The sequence below is a fragment of the Acinonyx jubatus genome, chromosome E4 (genome assembly GCF_027475565.1).
Source record: "Acinonyx jubatus isolate Ajub_Pintada_27869175 chromosome E4, VMU_Ajub_asm_v1.0, whole genome shotgun sequence".
Lineage (NCBI taxonomy): Eukaryota > Metazoa > Chordata > Mammalia > Carnivora > Felidae > Acinonyx > Acinonyx jubatus.
Window position 1 is genome coordinate 42001875 of NC_069395.1, and position 24518 is coordinate 42026392.

The 24518-nt window shown below is 44.2% G+C and overlaps 1 protein-coding gene across 6 annotated transcripts in view; it reads left to right on the forward strand.

The window, feature by feature from the left end:
* Positions 1 to 24518, forward strand: part of CACNA1E (calcium voltage-gated channel subunit alpha1 E) — a 587464-nt gene that overhangs the window by 282928 nt on the left and 280018 nt on the right. For all 6 annotated transcript variants that reach the window (XM_053209404.1, XM_053209402.1, XM_053209403.1 and 3 more), the window contains 2 exons: positions 20532 to 20638; positions 21517 to 21656. In XM_053209404.1, coding sequence (XP_053065379.1) covers positions 20532 to 20638; positions 21517 to 21656 — 247 coding nt within the window. The remainder of the gene's footprint in view (positions 1 to 20531; positions 20639 to 21516; positions 21657 to 24518) is intronic.

Genomic DNA, 24518 nt, shown 5'->3' on the forward strand with positions numbered 1-24518 from the left:
ATCAAAAAAAATTTTTTTAAGCAGTTCCTGTCGAGGAGGGATAGAAATGCCAGTGATGTGTGGCAACACTTCCCCTCCCAAGCATTCTGGACCTGCACAGAGAGGACTTGTGTATGGGCTCACTAGCTCGTTTCCAGCATCACTCTTACTTAAGGGCAGAAAGTACAGCACCGAGTTTTTAGGCTCCTCCAACCTGATGGTCTCTTATGTGTCAGTCCTACTTTCGGGGGATGGCTGTGGTTACTTTTGCTCACTGAATAGCCCAGGTATGTTTACTTAATCTTCCATTCCCTGTATCTTTGACCAGTCTTTGGCTATAAACTCTAATGAGCCCCCCCATATCACTGTTTCTGGAAAGCAAGGAGCAGCCAGGAGGTGTGTACTTAAGAAGGAAAAATGGGCCAGATTAAGGAGAATGGCACTGAATGACTAAAACGTGTCAGTTATCCACGATACTTCCCACCCTGCCCCTGGCAGAGCGGTGGGTACTTCTTAGGAGTGCCTTTTTTTTTTTTAATTGCATGTTGAGTTCCAAATTTGTAGGACTAGGCAGTTCCATTCTTAGTCCTTTAGAATATTAAAAAAAAAAAAAAGGTTCTTTTTTAAAGTGGTAGTTCATCCCTGACGCAGGTGGGCAGGGCTTGGGAATGTGACTCCAGGCTAGGCTCCAGCTACAGGCTCCTATGGTCCAGCCAGTGCAGGGCTTCAGGGAGAGGCTGTGCATGGCACCTGTGCCAAGTGTGGTCTTTTTGCCTGTGGGTGGTTGATTTGAATTGCTGTTGCAACTCTGCATAATTTTGAGGCTACATTTTTTTTTTGCTGCATTTGTTCATGCTGCATTTGTGGTGCCTCTGTTCTCCCCATCCCTGGAGAATTTGGAAAGCCTGTGTCAGATGTATGCTTTAGCTTTCTAAAGGCTTCTGTCAGTAGAGCCGGGAGTGGGGTGTCTATATAGCTGTCCCCTTTAAAGAAGGGATGAAGAGGATGTGGCTGATTGGTGGGTAACAGATTAGAGGGGAAAGGAAGAAATTCTCTACTCAATGTCAAGAACTGAGGCTTGTAGTCATTAGATTCTGGTGTAATTTCTGTGGCTGAGATGCCAGACACTGTGTGTGCCTTGTGGATCCAGAGAAGAGGCTCTGAAAACCAATGCAGGGAGGGAGATTAGTTTTCATAAGCCTTTCTCAACCTTCAACTTAGTGTAGGTTTGAAGTGTTTCAAACTTTCTGTGCCTCTTTCTCAATTTCCACACCATTGTCTCATGGGGCTGGTCAGAGTCAAAAAGCATGAAATGGATTTTCAACAGTCACTCACCAGCATCCTGGCAATTTCCAGCTGTGTGTTGTTGGGAACTCTTTTGCTACTATTCTGTCAGAGACTGTTCCTTCCAGCAGGTGACTTCCATCAGCATCAAGGCTAATTCCTCATCTTGTTTCTTTGTGTCAAAGTCATACATATGCACTGCCCATTTTATCTACGTCACTGGTTCTCTAGCTTAGTGGCACTCAGGATCTACTGAAGGCATCGTAAAATACAGATTTCTGGGCCCTATGGCCAGAGTTTCAGATTCACTTATAAAGTGAAGTAGGTCCTGGGAATATGCATTTGTCACAAGTCCCCAGTTCACACTGATGCTGCTGACCGTACTTTGAGAACTGCTGTTTGACACGGTTTCATTATCTGCCCTGCATTGCCTTTAGAGAAGGCCAGTTTTATAAATCACTGAGGAGAGTCTTCGTCCCAAATTTCTCTCTCATATTCCAGCCTGAAGCCTTGCTGCTACCTTTAGGTTCAGATAGTGACGCTTCAGGACTTCTCTGTCAAAATACAGATGATCTTGGGAGCAGTGATATAGTAGCTAATACGTGGCATTAACACCTTATAAGTGAAGGCAGGCTCTTCTGAGAACTGACACTGGACATTCCCCCTTTAATTTCAGCATCTAATGCAAGACTGGCTCATGTTGAGCATTTGGTAAAATTATGTTGGGTGAATTAATTAATTGGTTACTCTTGGTTAACAACAAACATCAATGTGCCCAGTGTTGCAAACATTATGTGCCTAGTGTTGCAGTGACCTGGACCTGTAGGAACAGGTGTGGCCCTAGTGTGGGGAGAGGAGGTTGCTAGGAGGTAGTGAGGGCACAGGATGGCTGGTGGGGTCATTACGATGGGAATTTGGAGGTTGGAAAGCGAACTTCAGCTACCTCACGATCTTGGTATCAACCACTTCAGTTTCTATGTTACCCAATAATGACTGTGAAAAAACTACACAGTATTTGTTGTCTGGCATTTTATTATATAGAGCTCTTTATTAATGGGTACAGAGGTCTGTAGTATAATAACAATTGAGATTTGTTCCAGTGGCCCCCGGGCACCACAAAATGTCATAGTGCTTTCTGGATTTTACCAATGAAGCATTCGTTACATTGTGATCAGCTTGGTTTGAATGGTGTGTGCACTTTGTTGTGTTCAGAGATTTTGCAATTTATAATCCATTTTGATTATTTAAAGTAGCTCTTTATCACTTTTTTTGTTAAATTGACCAAAGTGTCCTTCTCTAGCTACGCCAGATAACAGAGGAATCCCTGCATTGTTCTAGAAATCAGTCCTTTCAGCTCTATAAATACTCTAGGACCTGGAGATGAATCCTGGTACAATTGTCATATTGTCAGGTGGTGATTAGAACAAAAGTCCTAATTTTTGAAATGGATTGATAGTTCAGCAAGATTTGGATTCACTGGGCAAGTTCTCCAGCTGGTAAACTGGTATTCCATCCGACTGGGTGTGCTTGTTTCTGTAGGCTGTCATTGAAAATGACCAATCAAGATTTCTGAGAGAGCTTCCAATGGGCATCTCCAGAAGAGGTTGACAGATTCTCTTCTTTCTTCCTACCCCGACTTGACTGAATTATCCAACTTTAGTGCCTTGGGTTATTTCCATGTCCTTTTATACTCATCTCATCTCTTTTCTCCTTGAACAAGGTCAGGGGATGTTTGACTCGAAATTGCTCAGTTGCAGGGTGATGGTCTTTAGATGCTCAGGTTATAGAACCTTAGAGTCAGGAATGACCTGAGTCTTTTTGGACTCAGTTGGATGATTCTGCCAAGTTGCAATTCTCAGTTGCAATTCTGCCAACTGCCAAGTCCCTCAAGTACAGCATTTATTTGCTTTCTGTACTGGGGTCACAACTTTGATTGAAATCTGATTGGTGCTATGTACCCCTCTTTCCTGAAAGAAATACACATACAATTTGCATTCAGTTTCAGGGGGTTCATGGATCACAGCTTAAAAATGCTGAGTATGTTAAAAAATTCCCACATTCTGGGATGTTGGGATGCTGGACCATCAGGAATAGTGACTTCCAAACTATCATCATATTCTTTAGATTCAAGTGTGACAGGAACTCCATGTGAAGGATCTACAGAGATATGTTTGCACTAGTGAATCAGCTGTACTGCCACGGTCAAACGCAAGCATTCTCACCAAAGAGCGTTAAGTCAATACAGGAATCACTGTAATAGTTGGCCACCAAGCTTCTAGTGATGAGATGCTCTTCTGTCACTGAGGTGTAGGACGTTGAAATATTCTTCCTTATAGCTTCCACCTGCTTATTTTGTTTCCTGTTTCTATTCTGTAAAGCAATACAAACCCAGTCTACTTCTCATTCACTTAATGGTCCTATGGTGCTGTAGACTATGACTTTCTGTGATGATGGATATGTTTTTATCTGTGCTTCTACAGTAGCAGTAGCCACATGTGGCTCTTGAGCACTTGATGTGTGGCTATTATGTTTGAGTACTAAATTTTCAATTGCATTTAACTTTAATTAATTTAAATTAAATAGCTACCTATGGCTAGTGCTACAGTATATGACAGCAGAGGTAGAGAGAATAGATAGATAATGAGTCAGAAAGCCTAAGTTCCTATCTGGGTTCTGTCATTTGTTTGCTTTGTATCGGGCAAGATTTCCCTACCTTGGTGTGCAGGGCTCTACTCTACACATGGTGGCAATGTGCCTGAACCACCATAATCACCTTCTTTTCAACTGTTCCAGTGGGCTGCTAACGTCTCATGGCACCAGCCTCCCCCAGGCCTCCATGCCTGTGCACTTACTGCTTGCAGTGCCTGAAACGTTTTTCTCCCCCCTTGACTTCCTGGCTTTAAGACTATACTCAGTCACTTCCTACGTGAAGCCTTCCTTCATTTCTCTTGGCAGAGTAAGACCAACTCCCTCCTCTGGGCTCCCATATGGCACCCGGTTTATTGCTTTATTGTAACAGTTACCACAAAGCTTTAGTACTGGTTTATTAAAATCCTTGGAAAGAACATTGTTTATTAGTATTTAAATTACTAGAACACAGAGCATTGTTTATTAACATTGACATGTAATACATTTGTTTAAATTAAAATTTTTAGTTGTTTTGTTTTGTTTTAGAAATGGCATTGTGCTTCTGACTTGATTTGATGTCGCAATCAGCTATAAACCCTGGATCTTTTATATGAATTGATGACAGAGTTAGTTTTCTCTCACTCTCTTCTCAATTTAATTTTTGAGTCTAAATTCAGGACTCCATGTTTATTTCAAGTACATTTTATCTCCTTTTGGTGCAACAGCTCTTCCTGTAGAGATTCATTGTAAGTGGGGACAGGGAATTAACATTCATTGAGTATCCACCAAATTTGAGACTCTCTGCATTTATACAAAACAGCAATCCAGTGAGAGAAATATTATTTATATTTTAACTACAGAAGATTAAGTCACTTGCCCAAGGTCACCACCAGTGATCTTGAACCCCAGTGGTCTAAGATTTAAGTGATTTCCACTACACATGGTCTTCAGACCCTGCTGTTTAATGAGTGAGCTCTCTACCCGGAACTCCACATCATCTGCAGACTGGATGAACATATGCTTTATGCTTTCATTCGAGTAACTGATAAGAATATCATTAGAATTGGGGGGCCTCCCTTCTGCTTATGATTAGTGCATTGGTCAGTGCCCATCAACTGTTCAGCTTTTCTCAAATTTCCCGTACTCTTCTTTAGCCAGCTTATATTTCTTTATTTAGTAAGAATTTTGTGCAAGATATTCTTGTCACATGCCTTGCTGAATCAATACATACTTTTATGACTATTTCATGTCTATTTTAGGCTAGGATATAGCATTCTACTTTCTCCAAAGTCCACGCTAAATATCGTTTCCAGAGACTCGCTTATCTCTTTACTATTTTATCTCTTTACTAGCAGATAGAAGTGTCAAAGCCTAGAACCTCGGCATTTGAAGGGATTAGACATCATCTAATCCAGTGCCCAGTAAGGTGAAAGCATCACCTTGCTATTAGGATATGGCAGTCCCTGCTTGGAAGCATTAGAGTGTCAACATTAAGAACATGGCCTCTGGATTCAAATCTTGGTACCATCTCCACAGCTTCCTAGCTGTGTGCCTTGGGGAAGCTATTCAACCTTGCTGTGCTTCAGATGCCTCAAACACAAAATGGAAATAGGACTTTTAACCTATAAGGTGTATTGTATAGAGTTTTTCAGAAGATCAGGTGGGATACTACATATAAAATGTTAGAACGATGTTTGGCACGTAGCTGTGACTACAGCTTAATCGATAGTCTCTGGTTAACTCTGGGTAAATCGACATTAAACTTAAGTGTTCTTCTAACAATACCATCTCCTTTCTTCTGACTTTTGTCAGGTTTCAACCTGAGCACTGCCATTACCCAACATTTTTGTGACCTCACGGTGGTTTTGCAACCTCTTTGAGCCTCAGTGATTTCAGGTGTGAGGGGGAAATAGCTATCTCTACTTTGTCTACCTTTCAAGGCTGATATGTATGAAAGCCTTTTGTAAACATGATCTGTATTAGTGGCAGCGCTAATGTTGATAGAGTTAACAAATATCTAACATTTATTGAGTATTTATGAGGTGCCAGATTACTGTGCTAAGTTTGTCCCACAGACTATTACATTGATTCCTCGTGGCAATTCTGTAGAGATACCCATTCTTGTTTTCCACATCCCACAGTTGGGGGATTAAGGTGTGGAGAGGTTAACTCACTTGCCCACTTACACAGCAAGCGAGAGCTGGAAGCCTGGGGCCCGGACCCTCAACAACTGCAGATAGAGGGTCTTTCCATGAGCCTTTTTTTCTTTTCAAAGTTACTGAGTTTACTTTTTCTTTTTTCAGATGAGTTTTTTAAAAACCTACATCAAAGCCTATATTTCTTTGCATGTGTCTCATACCGATTTTATATTGATATTGCCCCTAAGGGCACATTAGGATTTACAGCCAAGAAAAGATATCTTCAGGAGCAATATGATGTGGAATTTTCCCAGCAAGCTTTTTATAAAAGCAGATCAGATATTCAGAACCCTCAGCTTTAAACAAACACAGATTTTGTTTTTGTTTGTACCAAGATGGTAGCCACAGTTTTCAGATAGCTTGATTGATGGCAAGTGGAAGGATCCATCCTAGAATCCAAGCTTGGCGTCTGAGCAGATTTCCTTCTAAGGGGTTGTTGGCCTTCTGGTGAACTACTCCTTATCTGTTTGGGTTTCTGTGTATTCTGGGTCTCCACCTCTGTTCTGTCAGAAGAGGGAGTCAGGATTGGACTTCCTGAACTGTGGAGGAAGCTTCTGAGAGGATTAGAGGGATGTGGGGAGGGGGAACCTCCATGGGTTAGAGCCCTTGGAAATTTGCCTAATGAGCTTGGTGAAGGCATCCAACTGGGATACCAGAGGACATTTTACCTGAGGGCACTGGATACTGGTGTGGATGTGAATGGAGAAGTAGGATGTACCACTTGGCTTCTGGAAACCAGGTGGAAGATTTAAAAGAAATTGAGGAATATTAAAGAATTTTCTCTTCTTTCTGTTAACTTTGGATTGTATTTGCATGGGAATTTGTATTTATGAAATAACTGAGCCATATGGAGGCACAAGGATGCATGTGTTCTCCTGATCTGTTGATATGAGGAGCAGTTGAAGGGCGTGGGCTTGTCTGGAGGTGGGGTGGGTGGGTAGAAGTGGTAACACAAGGAGGAGGCAGGGCTGGGGAATATGGGCCCATGTAAATTCAGAGATCTGAGCCTTTTGGCAAAATAGCATTCCCTTCTCAAAGAGAGTTATGTATGTATATATTTATTTATTTTTGAGATCACCATCTGCCCCCCCCACCCAAGTTCTATGGATAAGGATGTTATATAATCTCTGGGTAACCTCTTTCCCTGGTGATGATTAGAGAGTACCAGATGCCCACCCCTGAATATACAGGCTCATAAAGACTGAGCTCATTTCTGCTGCAAATATCAGTAGACAGGCTCAAAAGAGCAAAACAAAGGAATAGATTGTAGGAAATGAGAACTGTCCCAATAGCTATCCACACTTCTACTGTGAAAGAGGCTGGGTTCACAACAATCTTGGACAGTCATAAGAGTTATCATCTCTCCTTTTCTCTTACTTTCATATATTTTTGTCATATAATTTTACTGACATTCCATATGAACCATGATCCAGGCCTAGAGAGTCATCCACTCCTCAGTATGCCTTTAATAAATGCCTATTGTGTGACACTCTAAGTGTGTTTTAGAGACATGTATCATTTAACCTAACCTCACGTGAAGTGGACATTGTTGTTCTCCTATCACTGACGATTAGCACAAGGTCACAGGTAAATGTGATCTGACCAATTCCATTGGCTGCTCTCTTTCCATTGTAGCACACTGCCTCTGGTCAGAGTAGAGACTGGCACTCTTCCCTAACAGTGCATTTTTTCAGGATGACTGTGAACTGCTTACCTGTGTCTGTAGCACCCGCTGGTTATGGAAGAGTAAAGGATCACTAGATGGTAGAAGAACAAAGATCTTTTATCCATCATCATGACCATCATTAAACGGATCTGAGACATCTTGCTCTGTGTCATTGGAATGTGAGCTTGGGTTGGAATTGGGGCATTTTGCCGTTTTGTTTTCCCTTTACCAAAAGTTCCATTGCCACACTTCCTTCATTGCAAAGGACCTTTGTTTTGGAAATGCCATTTCTCACTCTCTTTTTAACATTAACATGTGAAGTCCCACTTCTTTTTTCCAGCCCTCAAAGAAGTCTACTCTTTTCTGGGATGCCCATAGTTGTAAGTTACGGTGTGGAGGAGTCAACTTTAATGACTTTTTCTTGAATTTTCATCTTACTGAATGCTTTTGCCTTTGCATATTTTTAAAGAAATGGGAGTTCGGGGGACAGAAAAGACTCTTAGACTCTAATAGAGAGTGTAGAAAAGGCTTACAATAAATTTATGGAGAAGCAGCTCTGTGTTCACCCCCAGGCCACCATTGCGAACATTCTACCTTTTTATTAACTATCTTTTAGTCAAGTTTTTGGCCAATTCAGCTGTTCTTCTCAGGCCAATGGAGCTCCTGTTCTTGAAAATTTAGAAACATTTCCATTGACTTTGGACACTTTCAAAGTATTCCTAGGTGTGCCAGGATTTCCATTTTGGATGTTATTGTTGGATGTCCTCATTACTAGCTTCATCAAAAATGGCTTCTCTCAGTTGTAACAATAGATACTCCTCCTTTATCCTCTACTCTCCTCCCATCATATTGCCTATTAGCACTACAGAATAATAGTGTATTAGAGTAACAGTGACCTAAGAGAAACTTTTAGTGAGTGACAATGAACCCAGGGCTCCTGACTCTACATCCAGGGATTCTTTGATCACATTTCCTCTTTTCTTCCCTCAGTACCCTCTCTCTGCTCAGTCATCTTCCTTTTAGCCCTTTCATCCTTTTCTGGGGCTTCTCATCCTTTTATTAGCTAGCAAGTATGTGTTTTGTTGTTCATCTTGGTTTGGGGCATAGAAGGCTGGATGTAGGGATTGTGATTGATAAGAAAGGGTTTAATTAAGGAGCAGGAATGGATAAGAGAAAGTTGAAGAGAGGCCAATCAGCACTGATCCAACAAGAATAGGAAGCAATGATTCAGAACAATGGTTAATGTTCTCCTTTCCCAGAAATGTTGCTAGAGAGTATCCCTTGTGAGTTGCTGGAGAACTTTATGAATTGATAGTACTGTACTCAGTAGGCACTGGGCTTCTCCCAAGTGTAAAACCAAGACTGTGTTTCAGCATATGGGAGAATGGATGCTCAGGCAAACACATGTCTCAGAAATGTTTTCTGGACTCTTAAGTGGCCTTAGGAAAGGTAAACCATCCAGACCCTACCTTAAGAAATACACTCTTGAGAACAATTGAGTATTCTGGGGATGGAGTCAGTAAATGCAAATCAAAAGATCCTTTTTCTTTTAGAATCCTCAATTCAAGCCAAGAAACCAGGCAGTTTTATTTGATTGTTCTGATAATAAGTTCCTAAGCTTTTCAGGGTATGGGGCTATGAATCCAGAGAGGTTTCTAGTTCTGGCTCTGGAAAAGTCTCCTTCCACCTTGGGTCTCAATATCTACATCTGTAAAATGAATATAATGGAGTAGTAAGTAGAACTCTAAGGCACCTTTCAGTTCTTACCTTTGTGCCCCTGAAAATCTAGTTTCTTAGTTTCTTCAGTTGTTATGCCACCTGAGTTGAGGACACCATTACCTTTCATGGCCTCCAGAATCTACAGAAGTGTTCTTTACCCTGGCTGTACATTAGAATCAGCTTGGAAACTTCTAGAAATGCTGATGCCCATATGGCAGCTGAGGCAAATCAGAATTTCTAGAGATAGGATACCTGTATCCTTGATTTTTTCTTTTGTAAATGTTTATTTTTGAGAAAGAGAACATGAGCAGGGAAGGGGCAGGGAGAGGAAGACAGAGGGTCTGAAGCGGGCTCTGCACTGACAGCAGCTAGCCTGATGTGGGGCTCGAACTCATGAACTGTGAGATCATAACCTGAGCTGAAGTCTGACACTCAGCTAACTGAACCACCCAGGCACCCCTGGTATCCTTGATTTTTAAAAGCTTCCCAAGTCTGAGGTGCCTGGGTGGCTCAGTCAGTTGATCGTCTGACTTCTGCTCAGGTCATGATCTCGCAGTTTGTGAGTCTGAGCCCCTCGTCGAGTTCTGTGCTGACAGCTCAGAGCCTGGAGCCTGCTTCAGATTCTGTGTGTGTGTGTGTGTGTCTCTCTCTGCCCGTCCTTCACTCACGCTCTCTCTCCCCTTCGGAAGTAAATAAACATTAAAAAAAAAATTAAAAGCTTCCCAGGTGATTCTGTATGAAGCCAAGGCTGAGATCTACCAGTCTTCTAGAAGGAGAGATGAGCCTTTTACCTGATGTATTTCTATCTCTTGGGATTGTGCTTTCTTCAGGTGTGTTGTCAGATTCCTCTCTATTCTTTTGTAGGCTGTGGTGAAATAGCAGGAGCCCCTGGGTATCCCAGAATTCAGCATGAGAGAGTGGGGTGATTAATTAATTGTTATGTCTATGGCACTGGCAAACCATTCACCTGTGCTGCTTCTGGCACACATCCAGCTGCACAGGTACCAGCCTTCTGTGATAAGGGTGATTTTCCAAACTTCATGAATGCAGGACTAGCTAATTGGGCAAGTGGAAGCTCATGGACAGAGTGAGTCATCTGACCCAGGAGGCCCTTGAGCAAGTAAATGAAGACTCATTGATCTTGCTTCCTCCCCATTTGTTAACCCCTTGTTAGCAACAAGGGTTGATCCAGCTTGACTACTATCAAATACAGGAACCTCCTTCTCAATAGCCTTGATGGTCTCCCAGAGTCATTGAACTTAACAGTGAATGATGTATTCAAACTGGCGGGCCCCAACTCTTGGGTGTTTATTGTATCTTTGTACCTCCGTGTGCATTGATGTCAAATTGGTAGCTTGAAATTAGTTATGGAGAGAATATTTATACTAGAAATTGGCAAATGCTATACTTAGAGAGACTGGTTGTTAAACATTTATTAGTATAACATTCAGTTTACTACTTAACAAAATAATCTATTCACATGTGGAAAAGTGATGTTGCTTCTCTGTATTCCCTGAGATCTGCCTTTGGATGGGTATTCTACCCTTTGGCCTTGGTCTTGCCTTCTGGAATAACTTACACAATGTTTAAGTCCCCATTATAAGTCAGCCCTTCGGATATTTGAAAACAGCTATGACGTCTCTCTCAAGTCTTCCTCTCCCAAGCTGTATACCCTTAGTACCTTTAACATTTTCTCATGTGATTTGGAGGCCCAGTGTGTGTCTTTGAACTCTGGGGTACAGTTGCTGGGTTTTCAAAGAAAAACAAGTGTTCTCTCACAGATGATCTTTGGACCCTTTCATAAAAGACTTTTCATTTTCTTTATACATTCAAGTACTGCCTATCACGCCATGAAGCAAGTGTAGATGTGAAGGAGGGTACAGTCTTGGGTGTGGTTCCTGGCTGCAGCCCACATTCTTCTCCCCTTGATGCACGCTGCTGCCAGAACTCTTGATGGGCTCGAATGTGTCAGAGTGTCATCAAAACACAGATTCTGGTTTCTGAAACAGGTAATCTTCCCACTGCTGTTTTGTTTTCTTCCAGAGGCTTTTAATACTCCCCTTTTCTTTCTTCCCTTTTCTGTAGTGTTCAATCATCTGTCCCCTAATCACCAAAACTGTGTGTTGAATGACAGCATTTTGAGTCCAGGATTCAGTCAGATACATAAAAAGTGAATTGTTAAGATATATCCACCTGACTGAAACTGAGGCAAAAGGAGGAGGAAAGCGGGTGCTGTCTTACTTCCTCAGAAATTCCACTCCCCATTCTCTTGGAATTGGGGCCCAGATGAGTCTGGAACAGAGCTCAGTATTGGTTAACCAAATTAGCAATAATGTGAACTTCTTTTCACTCATTATGTATAGAGGCAGGGATACAGGAGTCAGATGAGAATTCTTTGGTCTAAAAGCAATGGAAGGTTGAATGTGGCTTCCTTCACAGCCAACATTGAAAGGTTAGTGCTAGGGATCTTTTTTGTTGAGTAACTGAGTCCACTGACCTTCTCCATAAGAGAGCAGTGGGACTGTGCCAGCAAGAGAGAGCCTTTTGGGGGAGGGGGTCTCTGCCTCTTTGCTGTGTTGTCAACATTGCTTTCTTTGTCTTTCATTCATTAAGATTTAAGTCTTTCAGAGTAGGTGTAATGGCATCTCCATGTTCTTGACAGAGAGAGAGAGAAAGAGAGAGAGAGAGAGAGAGAGAATGGGAGAGGTGTGTATGTATGTTCAGGACTGCCTGTCAGATGGTGAATTTGAACAGAAGCAGCTGTTGTCATGGTGATGGCAGGTTGCATCCCACCACCATGGAAACCAAAGTTAAAAAACTGATGTTAAGGCTGGAAGTCACATGATACATTTTTGTTTTGTTTTGTTTTAAAAAAAGAAAAGGGGTTTGGTTTTTCAATCTGATCTTTTTTTTTTTTTAAGACAAAGTTGGGTGGTGAGAAAAACTGCAATAAGGAAAGCAATGAGATAATGAAATGGGACAACATGAAGTACACAGAGCCTTCCACCTCATTTTTCTGTTTGTTAACAGTGCATTTCTCCTGACATGGGGGTAGGAAAGGAGGAGGGAATACAGTGTGATTTTCCAAATTTGCACCCTGTGCACTGCTAACTGTCACATGGAGAAGCCCAGGGGGGTTAGCTCTCCTGCCCTTTGGTGGCAATGTGTGGTCTGCCCTCTATTGATCAGCCCAGGAAGGGAAACCTAAAATTAAGAACTGAGAAAAGAGATGGAAATGGAATTGAAGGTGTGACTTGCTCCATAGATGAGGGTGGTTTATACATTGATAAGTTTAGATGATTAAAAATTGAAAAATTCATCTATAGCCGTCAGAACCCCAAGGAATACAATCCCTCTGTCTATTTCCTTTTCTGGATTGGTTTTTGGGCTACACTGTCCTGCTAGGTCAGCCACAGGAGGAAGTGCAAGTAAGTCTGGAAGGAGCCGAGCCAGGAGCACATTAGCCTCTGAGCCAGGTTCCTTGGACTTCAGCTTACCTCTTAACCTGGCCTTTCCCCTGCGTGGTAAGAGGTAAGGTGGAGAAAGCTTGCTGAGAGGCCTCAGGGGGCCCTCTTGGATCTCCATCTTTTTGTCTCATACTCGCTCCTACTTCCTACCATGATCTGGACAAAAAGCGAGGCATCCTTCCACAAAGGGAGATGGCCTCAGGCCTGTTTTAACAGGGTGGGATTTAATTTTCTTTTCAATCTGAAAGGTTGAAGACCTGTATGCATGGCATATTCCTATGAGAATATCAGCCTCTAGAAGGGCTGAAGAATATGAGGGGTGCAGACACCCTCTGTGGAAATAATTATGGTGGCTCTAGCCATGTCTGGGTTTGAGACATGAAATCTGTCTCTTCAATATTACTGGTCCCTCCAGGACAGATGTATCGTTCTCAGCAGCCCAGGCAAGGGGGATGTGATCTCACCAGCATGATCTCACTGTATTTCCATCAGGGTCTGTAGGAGCTGGAGCCGAACTTCTGTGATGGTTCAATCCCTCCTGTTCTTAGCGCTGGCCTTGGGTGTGATTAATGCCCCTTCTAATCACTGGGAGAGATTGCATCAGAGCCATCAGCTTCATAAATCCTGCTCTGGGGACTGGTGTTTGGATATGCTTTCCATATTCCCAGGAGGTTCTGGGCCAAATGTCTTTGCTCTCTTCCCGGAGGCCCATTACCATATATATATATTTTTTTAATTCTTTATTGCAGTCGGTCTTTTCAGTGTCAGCTCCTGGCTGCAGCCAGCCAGCCCACTCCCGGAGGCTGTGACCACTAACAGTTGCTTATCCCAAAGCTTTAGAACCACAGCAGATGCTTAAAGAGTGATTTAGTAGGATAATAAAAATGACTGTGCATTTGTGTAGCACCTTATGGTTTTCAAAGGATTTTGTATTCATGGATGGTTTTAGACTTTGATCCTTTTGTATTTCATGTTTGGTTCCTTGGGAATGGATGGTGGTGATTTTCCCTGCCGTGAGTACCATGTTGGGGCAGATTTTACAGTGGGAACCCTGGCTCTGGTTTCCTATTACCAAGCTACGTTTCTCCATTGCATTGTAGGTCTCAAGGAAGATTCTGATTTTGGTCATAGAAAGAAAGTAGTGGGAAAGCCTTGGATAGCTGCATTTCATTATTGTTCATGTTTAAAATGTCTCTTTGGTGTAGTTCTTGAGGGAATCACAGACTAGGCAGTAACCCTTCCCTATGACTGTCTTTGAGTCAACATCCAACTTGTTTAGAATGGCCCAGGTCATCTTATGAGACTCTTTCATTTCTTAGAATTATACCTCCAAAAAATAGGCAGCTGGGATGGGAGGGAGGGAAAAGAAATAGATCTTTCAGGGAGAGTGTTCTGGCCTGGGGTGAGAGGTGGAAATGGGTAAAGGAGGTTGAGACAAGCCTTCTCTGAGTCTGTGGGCTATTCTAGACTCCCCCAGGAGTTTACAGGAAGTGCATGAGTGGCCACAGACTGCTCCCCACAAAAGTGCAATCTTCATTAGGCCTGGAGTCGGGGAGAGAGCACAGCAGTCTGTCCCTGGTGGCCTCTCAGCCTCTCTGAGTATATTCAGTCTCCTTAGTGTGCTTTGATGCCATAGCTCTGAGAGGACACAGCTGAGAGCGGAGGGGATCTAGGGTCAGTATCCTGATGGTAGTGGAGATGCATGTTTCCCCTGGGATTCCCCAGGTGTGCTCCTTGAGCCTAAGTCTCTCCCAGTCTTGTCTACAAGACCCTCCCAGTCTATAGACCTACCCCTGAGAGGGGCTGACAGGGGAAGCTCTGCTGCTCTGGGCAGAAGGTGGCTCATCTCCCAGGCCAGGTCCCCAGGGCTCTGTTGATGAGCAGGGCCAGCACCACAACTGTGGCCTATAGGGCAGCCCTCTTCCTTGCCCTGGCTTTTTGTGCCTTCAGGAAGGAAATGAACAAATGGTAGGTGTGCAGGCCAAGTAGCGCTGCTCAAATTAGCTGTGTTGCTAAGGAAACAAGTCAACCGTTGGAAGGAAGGAGCATTGGGTAAAGGAGATAAATCAATAAGCAAACCTATTTTTATCATTTCCCTAATGATTGTCTTGAAGCTGCTAGACGGGAAAGGGAGAGATGGAACGGCACAGGTCCTCATTAAGGGGCTCAGAGGGAGAGACGAGTGAAGGGGTGTTTGGGGAGATTGCCAGAGAAGTTGATCAAATGAGGCCCATAGTGAGCAGATAGTGAGACAGGTAAGGGAGAGGAGGTATCTTGGCAGGGTTCAAGGTACTTCCATGGCCATTTCCTCATTGGATCCGGTCCCTTTGTCCTCCTGCATTAGATCCTCTCGGAAATCTTGCATTGATTTCCATGACCCTCAGGTTGGAATGGTGTTTTTGTGTTGTTTTGTTTTTTTTTTCAAAATACCTATAGCTTTGATTGATTTTATAATTCTAAATTAATACATACTCATAGCCCTCAAGACAGTACATAAAGGAGTAAAGAAGAAAGTGGAAATACCCCTTGTACCCCAAGAAAGCTCATTATCCTTCTAGTATGACAGATTTTTTTCTTTGCTTCTTTTTCAAAACTCTTGTTACATTCAAGGGATCTTCTATGCATGCTGCTTTCTATTTTTGAATAGTTAACGTGTATACGTAATACATAGTACAGAAAGTTCAAATGGGTACACGGTGTGGAGAAAGTGTGAGATACCTTTTGCAAGGATACCTCTGGCTCTGGTTTCTCTGTGCAATTCACTAATCAACTGATTGGTTAATTTATTAATTAATTAGAAAGCAGTTATTGGGTGCTTACCATGTGGTGGACACCAGGGTTCCAGAGGTGAATAATACAGGCAAACTCCTGCCCTAAGGCTCCCACACCTCACTGCCCTGGTAGTTCCATTTATTCAGGATCTCTGTCTATAGCTGGACACCAGGGAGAGATACTGTTCTGCAAAATGTGTTTGGTGTCAAGCACAGAATGTAATGGGAGCCACTGAGTTCCTGGGCAGAAGGAATCAAGAGTCCTGGACCGACTTCCATTACTGTCTCACGAAGGGCCTTGTTCTTTGAGGCCTTGGCAACATGGAGCTTCCTTTGACCTTTCCCGGTCATATCTTTGTCTAGCCTGAGGTGCATTCCCTTGGCCTATGGGCTGTTACTTGCCATCCAGGCTCTTCCCTTTGGAGATGTAGCAGAGCCTCAAGCCTTAGAGCCACGCTTATTTGGCTTGAAGTTATGATGGTAAAGGAGAAGCCATGGGAGCGGCAGCTCTGAGTCAGCTCCCACGGGTGGGGGTAAGCTGGAGCCCGGGCCTCAGCCAGAGTGAGTGACTACCCTGCAGTCTCTGTGATGGCTCCTCAATGGAGCTGCCGCTCTAGGGGCTGGCTCCCGTTCATTCATGCCTGCGTTTAACACGGAGTCTGCTCCTACTGTGTACCAGGGGCTCTGGTAAGCACTGCCCCGTGGAGAGGTAAACAAGAGCACGCCCTTGCTTTCAAGGTACAGTTTCTGGGGGAAGGGAAATATGAGGAGAGATGATAAAGTCATACAGTGTAAAGGAGTAGTGGGGCACAGAGGGAAACCTTCACAAACAAGGTGATATTTTAGCTTGCTCTTGACATATGACCAGAAAAGAGGAGAAAGGCCATTGCAGGTGGAGGCAAAAGCACCAAGATATAGGTGCCCATTCTTCATGCTTTCTTCAGAAAGAGGGGGACACAAGGGGGGAAAGGAAAGAGCTGGAAGGGAGAGTGACTGGGCCTCAGATGGAACTGGATGTCCTCTCCTGTTCTTCTCTCCCCAAATTTCCCAGTCACCATCCTTTCTGTCATGTAGTCCACAGATACACAGGATTCCCATAGTCTCACCTCTTCTGCAGCAAAATCTCACCTCAGATTCTTAATTGCCCCAAACATGAATTCATCCTGAGGTTGAGATGATCTGTAATGCCTAAAGGGATATCACTTCTGAGGATATGTGCATTTAAATAGTTTTCAAAATTTCTTTCTTTAAAAATTTTTTTTAAATGTTTATTGTTAAGAGAGAGAGAACGTGTGTGTAAGCTACACGTCAGGGAGGGGCAGAGAGACAGGGAGACAGAGAATCCAAAGCAGGCTCTGCAGTGTCAGCACAGAGTCCATTGTGGGGCTTGAACCCAAGAACTGTGAGATCATGATCCGAGCCGAAGTCAGATGCTCAACTGACTGAGCCACCCAGATGGCCTTCAAAATTTCAAGCCAAAGGATTGCTGTTCTGCATACGTCCTTAGACATCAGACTGTAGGCAGAGGATTTGGATGGGGGAGGGCGTGGCAGTGGGGTGTTCTCAGAAGCAATGCATTACCAAACCTTCCTGCTTTGATTGTAGCCTCCAGGGCTTTAGGCAGTGCTATTAGTTGAAACCTTATGAATTCCCAGCCATCCAGATATCTGGCCAGTCACAGGAAGTTTGGTTCCTTAGCACCTGGAGCCAAGAGCCTTTCTCCTGCCCCAAACACCCTGGGGCGTTCTGGGGTGTGATGGCCACACCTTCCTGTGTTTCTCAGAAGCCTCCTATATCTGCCACTGGGCATTCTGGACTAGGTGAGCTTAAAGGTCCTTGCAGGGAGTTGTATGCTTAGGTGATCTGGCTAGAGAAACGCAGGTGTGGAAGCAGGGAACAAGGAGTGGGGGCCACAGAGGGGCTGCGACAGTCCAAGCAAGTATTGTGGGGTAGAGAGGCCTGGGGGCACATAGCCGCCATGACCTGTTGTGCCTGCAAGTCAGCAACTACGAGCTCATGAACTTTTAAGTCTGTGGTTATCACTTTAAGGTTTTCAGGGGAAGAAGCCCGAATCCCAGAAAGCAATCCTCGAACCCAAGCAGACCGAGGAGAGCTCCTGATGTGGGCCGCTTGAGTGAGAGCATCGTGGTCCCCAGCCCTGCTTCCCAGGTCACTTGCTGGGCTCCTTGGACCTTTTGGGCAACTTTTGTGAACTTGCTCAGGGCACTTCCGGCCATGGTGAAGGGCAGCTGAGCCTCACACTTTGTGAACAGTTTTGCTGGGAACAAGGATGAGGTGAGAGGTGGCAGAGGCACTAGTGTCACTCCTGCTGGAGCACCGGCCCTCCTCCTCACACCTGGGGACCGGCAGTGAGATATGCCCTTTGTGTCTGAGCTCCCCAAATACGTTCCTCCGACACCATTCCCAGGAGAGATGTTCTGATAGAAGGATGCTACAGTGGAACGAGTCAGGGAATGCTGTGTACCATTCTCACCCCCTTTGGGGGAGGCGGTGCACACTGTTTACAATAGTACAGTCGTGCGAAAGGCTCCAGGAAGTCCTGCTGGGAGGACACCTGCTCGCTTTCCTGAATTCCGGCTTTCCCTCATTGATGTGATTGCAAGTTCCTGTAGTGCTCGTATCCCGTGGGCTGCATTTTAGGAACACTGCCCTAAATGCCCTCAACTTCTGTTGACGTGTGTCGTGACTGGTAGGCATGACGTGTGTCCGTGACTGGTAGGCATGTTCTCAGGAAAAGGCCTGGGTGCCTCAGCAACCACTTCTGGCACTCCCATCTTCATTCTGCCACTTGGTTCTGGGGGATCTTGGGTGGCCCAGGACCAGCCAGCCTCTTCAGAGGGCTTATGGGACAGCAGGTCCCACACTGTCTCTGGGCAGTGTGATCCCTGGTCTCTCTACACTTGGCTGGAGCTCTGGGCCAGAGCCCGTGATGGGAGTGAAGAGAACCCCCTTTGTGATCAGTGGGTACTGGGGGCCCTAGGTAGGTTGTGGGTGGGGCTTGTCCCAAGAAAGTGGGCATGCACACTAGCCGGGCATCTGTGGAGTGTGTCTGCTGGCATGTTTAGCTCTCAGGGGCCTACTTTGGTTCCCAGAGAGACTGCGTGAGGAGGAATGGCTGGGTGTGCTGAGGGACGATCCCTGAGGTTAGATTCCTCTCTGACTGGGAGGGTTAAACAGACACAGTGGCATGTGGGAGGCAGGGTGCTGGCTCTGAGGTCCTCTGAGCCCATCCAGTTTTCAGATCTGGGGGCAGAGCCACAGAGCAGCCAAAGCCAGCAGAGCTGTCCCTAGAGTACGGGTCTTGGATGAACTGGGGGTGTGTGGAAAGGAAGGATGGCCAGCTGCAGAAGAGTGGGCGGTGACTCAGGGGTGCATAGTCTTGGGGAGGAGAAGGCCCTAGACACTGCTGAGTATGATGAAAATGTCTGGAGGGTCAGATGTAGCTGGCTGCCTCACCTACTGCAGCCTCCCATTACTGCACCAGGGCAGCTCACAGCTCCTCGCACAGCACACGCACCCCTGCCTGTAGGTGCCCTGTGCCCTGCCCTTCCTCACAGACACCCTGAATGTCCACCTGCCACTGATGGGCACTAACATATCATGGCAGGGATGAGGACGCATCCGGGGCATATTTATGACTTGTATTCCGTAGGGAAGGTCGAGGCCCTACATGCTACACCGGAGGCCTGGATATGTGGGGAGACAAGGAGCATGGTCCCTTGCCTTGTCCCCACTTGGCCAGATCTACTCTTTTCTCCTGCCTGGATGCTAGAATCTGCCAGAGCATAGGTTGCTTGGTAAGACCAGTGGCAACAGCTCATTTGTGTTTGTTACAACAACAGTTATGGAATGAAATCCAATGTTTAGAATCACTTGACTCCGGAAACTGGTGATTCCCTCTGTCTCTGGTAACAGTCCCCCCTCTAACTCTCCCAGGGCTTGTGACACAACCTTTCTTCAGGATAGGCAGGATGCAGGCTCTTGAATCATAGTCCTGTCTTTCAGAGAGGCCCAGGGAGCCCCCTCATCGGTCTTCAGAACAATGGAACACAAAAAAGCCTGAATCCATTAGCCATTCATTTGTACTTTGGTTTTTAGATGCCTTGACTTCGCTGTCTTGGATTCAGACTCATGATGTGTCTCTCTGTTTGCTATCCATGTAGAAACTTAGGAGAAAATAAGGTGGGACAAGGCAAGCTTCTCCTGACCCCATTAAATATTTTTTTGGATTGGATATTGAAATAGAAGAGAGCTCACATGGAGAGAATTGTTCTTCTTCCAAGGGCTCTTCCACTCAGTTGAGCAGAGGTTCTAGAGGAGGAGACCCCAGACGTGATGCCCAGAGGCAGCAACGGACAGCCACAGCTGGATCCTTGCTGAAGCATCATCGTACAGTGCGGTGGTTTGAAGCCTGGGAAGAACAGCCTGCCACAACATCAGTGTTTCTTCTTCCCTTCTTTCTGTGTCCATTTTCAGCCCTGCTTAATTCCCGGATATGTCATTGAATTCACCAAGTATCTGAAGTATCAACCGTATGTCTAACTGTATTATTTATTGGCTACATTCTTCCTTTTCTTGGACAAGATGCTTTGTGTTTAGAGCCCAGTCAGAAATGGTTATGGGTTCCCATGCTAAGGACCATCCACTGCCTTGCCTGCCTGTTTGCTGATATAGATCTTGCAGACTGTGCAGACATAACATGGATTTTGATGAATTTTGTGTATTTATGTGCACAGCCGTCTTGGAGGCTGCATCCCTGTCTCTTTGGTGAATCTGTTCCTTAACTTCACCTTTCCTACGCCGTTTGAGTACATGATTTTGGCCACCATCATTGCCAACTGCATTGTCTTGGCCCTGGAACAGCATCTTCCTGAGGATGACAAGACCCCGATGTCCCGCAGACTGGTATGTGCCTCCTTCCTTCTTGTCTTTCCCCCTGTCCTTCCCTTCCCTGGTTTCTTCTCCTTTGCTTCATCTCCTGGCCCCATCCCACCTACAGTTCTGTGAACCTACAGTTCTGTGAGGAGTTTGTTCTTTGCCGAGGGACAAGCTCGTGACAGATCCCATTGGGCTGTATAAGGACAAGAGGACTGACCTTTATAACTCCTGCTCCCAGGAAATTCTCAGGGCATCACAAACACTTGTGTATACGCTGCATGGAAGCCAGACAAGATGGAAGGGGGGGGCACAAGGGCCATTCAGTTCGCTCCCCTTTCTAAGGGACTTTTGAAGTGAGAGGGAGAAGGGAGGGTAGAGAAGAGAGGCTGAGGGATCTCAAAGCCTATGTGCTTTCACGATGGTGAACTTCCCAGATCTTATGTCCATATTCACCTTAAAGCAATGATTCATATGTCTGATGTATTCCCCCTAGAGAGGGCAAATTAATTGCTTAAACTCCAAATGTGTGGATAAGTGGCTCCAGCCTGATTACCAGCAGATGAGAACCCTTGAGCTTCCAATGTAGGTGAAGATCAGCGATGGAAAAGCCACCCCCTTCAAGGCAAAGCTAGAAGCATCAGTTATGCCCCTGGGAAGAAACCTGGCCTTGGTGTTACCCCTACATCCGTCCATTTCTGCAGCTGGCTTTTCTGAGACTTCCCTTGCTCCTTTGCACTCCCTAAGCCCTTCCCACCTGTACATGGGGCTGGCCCAGGGCAGATGTCCAGCCGTCCTGTAGGACACAGGACTGGTCAGAGTGGAGGGGGTGGCCAGGATGTGCTTTTGTCTGAATCTGATGAAGTATATTCCCTGCCTTACCGGCACCTCTGCTCTTCATCCCACAGGAAAAGACAGAACCATATTTCATTGGGATCTTTTGCTTTGAAGCTGGTATCAAAATTGTGGCCCTGGGGTTCATCTTCCATAAGGGCTCGTACCTCCGCAATGGCTGGAATGTCATGGATTTCATCGTGGTCCTCAGTGGGTGAGTCTTCTTCCTGTCTTTCCTTTTCTGGGTGTGAAGATGCACCTATGTTGTCATGAAGTGTCTGGTGCAAGGAACTCAAGGGTGGGAAGGCAGCAGCCCATGGAATAGGGACAGAGGAAAAAAGTTCAAGGACAAGATTCCCCATGGGGCTAGACCATAGGTAACCCACCTGCAGGGGAGTATGGGTACTCTGCGGAGATGCATGTGGTATTCCACAGAGGTTATAGAACCAAGGTGTGGCTGCTACCGCTTCCGGTTTTCCATTCTGTGCTTGGCTAGTGCTGGACACATATGTCCCAGTGAGCCTTTTCACTAAAGCAAGCAGCTTGCCATAGCCTGAGGGGCACCCCCAAAAGCTGGGCCCAAAGTGCAGTTTTTCTTTGAACACTGGAGAAGAACCCCAAGGATATTTACTTAACTGAGAATTGAGACTTGTGTCCTGAAAACAGAATTTTTTTATGATTTGCAGATTTATTAACGTGAGGAGGTATAAAATTGAATCACATTAAAATGTTTGATACGCAGTACTAAATTGTTGCCCATGCAGTGTCATAGGCAGCGTGCATTTATTGGCAGTAGATTTATTTGAATACTTGATAAATCGTTTTTTTGAAAATGAGTATAGTATACCTCTATTGGGGCCTGTCCAGCACCGTCAGCAGCATACGTGATGGACCTTAGGACTGGTGATAGTAGGTATGTCTCACCGGGTTTTGTGTCAGGTGGTTTTCGGTTCCTGTATGAAAGGGGAGTGGTCCAGGCCTGACGGGGGTGCCCATGTCCTGTGTGGGTATGACAGCAAGGGGTGTGGAAATCACCACACCCAGATGCTTGTCAGACAGTAGCTCAAATCTGTGTGGGAAAGAAGAGAATGTAGTAGAAAAGTGAGGAGGGGGGCACTAGGAGCCACCATTATGATTGACCAAAAGGAGTGGGAGCAAAGAGGAAATTATTTTCCACAGAACAGAGGAGTGGAAGTCAATAAAGTCTGAGGAGAACAAGAGCTTGAGAATGTTCGCGTTTACTCATTGTCTTGTGGAATAGACATAACACTTATACTTTTAACCTTCACACCAATTGTGAGCACGAGAAAGAGAAAAAAGTCAAAGGTATAAAGGACTGGAATGTTCTAACGGAGCTCATAAGCAGCCAACCCCTCAATATAGGGAACAGATAAATAAGTAGAGACAATGACAATGATGTTTAAAAACATCTGTTGCCTTACAAAAGGTTACTCTTCTAAAAGAAAATTCTACTGAATTTTAAGTATGATTTAGTGTATAAAGATAATTTGTACATAGTGTTTCAGAAGTGCATGGTCATAGACAATGCAGCACACCTGGGCAATGTGTTTTATGTTTTATTTTTTTCAGCTTTATTGAGGTATGATTGACAAAAATTGTGTGTATTTAAGGTGTGCAATGTGATGTTTTGATATACATTGCACAGTGATTACCACAATCAGGCTAATTAACATCTCCATCATCTCTCATAGTTACCTGGTATGTGTGTGTGTTGAGAGTACTTGAGTTCTACTCTCTCAGCAGATTTCAGGTGTATAATACATTATTATCAACTATAGTCACCATGATGCACATTGGGTCTCCAGGACTTATTCATCAATAGATGACAGTTTGTACTCTTTGACCAATGTCTCCCTCACCCCCAATACCTAGTAACCACCATTCATTCCTCTGTTACTGTGAGTCTGATTTTTTTCTTTAAGACTCTACATGTAAGTGAAATCATGCACTATGTATCTTTCTTTTTAGTACTTAAGTTATTTCACTTAGCATAATGCCCTCCAGGTTTATCTATGTCATTACAAATGGCAGGGTTTCCTTCCTTCCTTTTTTTTTTTTTTTTGAGGCTACATAACATTCCATTGTGCGTGTGTGTGTGTGCACGCATGCGCACACACACGTGTGTATTTCTTTATCCATTCATCCATCAGTGGACATTTAGGATGTTGTCATATCTTGGCTATTGTGAATAATGCTGCAATGAATGTGGGGGTGTAAGTATCTCTTCAAGATAGTGATTTTATTTCCTTTGGATATATACTCAGAAGTGGGATTGCTGCATTCATGGTATTTCTATTTTTAATTTTTTGAGGAACCTCTGTACTGTTTTCTATCGTGGCTGTACCAATTTGTATTCCCACTCACAGTGCACAGGGGCTGCCTTTTTTCCACATCTTCAGTAACGCTTGTTATCTTTTGACTTTTTGATAATAGCTTGGCGATATTTTTAATGTCCCTAAAATAAGTAATACATACTATATAGTGAAAGGTATAAAAGAGAATCTGAGTCATTTAGAAATGTGATTCTGTCTGGAAGAAAAATACTATTACGCATGTGTATTATATGTTAGGATTGTGTGAATTCTTGGTCCTGCTGAATTTTATATTCAGAGGCCATTTGAAATTTCTCATCTAGTCCGTTTATTTTTATTTTAAGCTATTAAGTGTCCATTAAAGAAAATAGGTAAAATACTGGAAAGTCAAAAGAAAAAAAGCAGTTCACAGATTAAGAAAAGTTCTTATTGTTTTGTGGTATTTCCTTCCAACCCTTTTAATGCTAAGGAAGCTTTCTTTTCAGTGTTTGTAATTTTGCTGCCTTTTCTGAACATAGTATGGGCATAGTACATGTTACTCCATATTTTGGTAAAAAAGCAATTTATTAAATGGATATACATAGAAGACGTGCATTTCTCCGTTTTTACAATTATTTGACACCTAGATTGCTTTCTGGTTTGGGCTATTGTGATTAATTATTAGAAGTGCTCCAATGTACATCTTTCGGCTGTCACATTTTAAGAGGCATTGTGACAGGTTGAAGTGCTTCTAAAGGAGAATC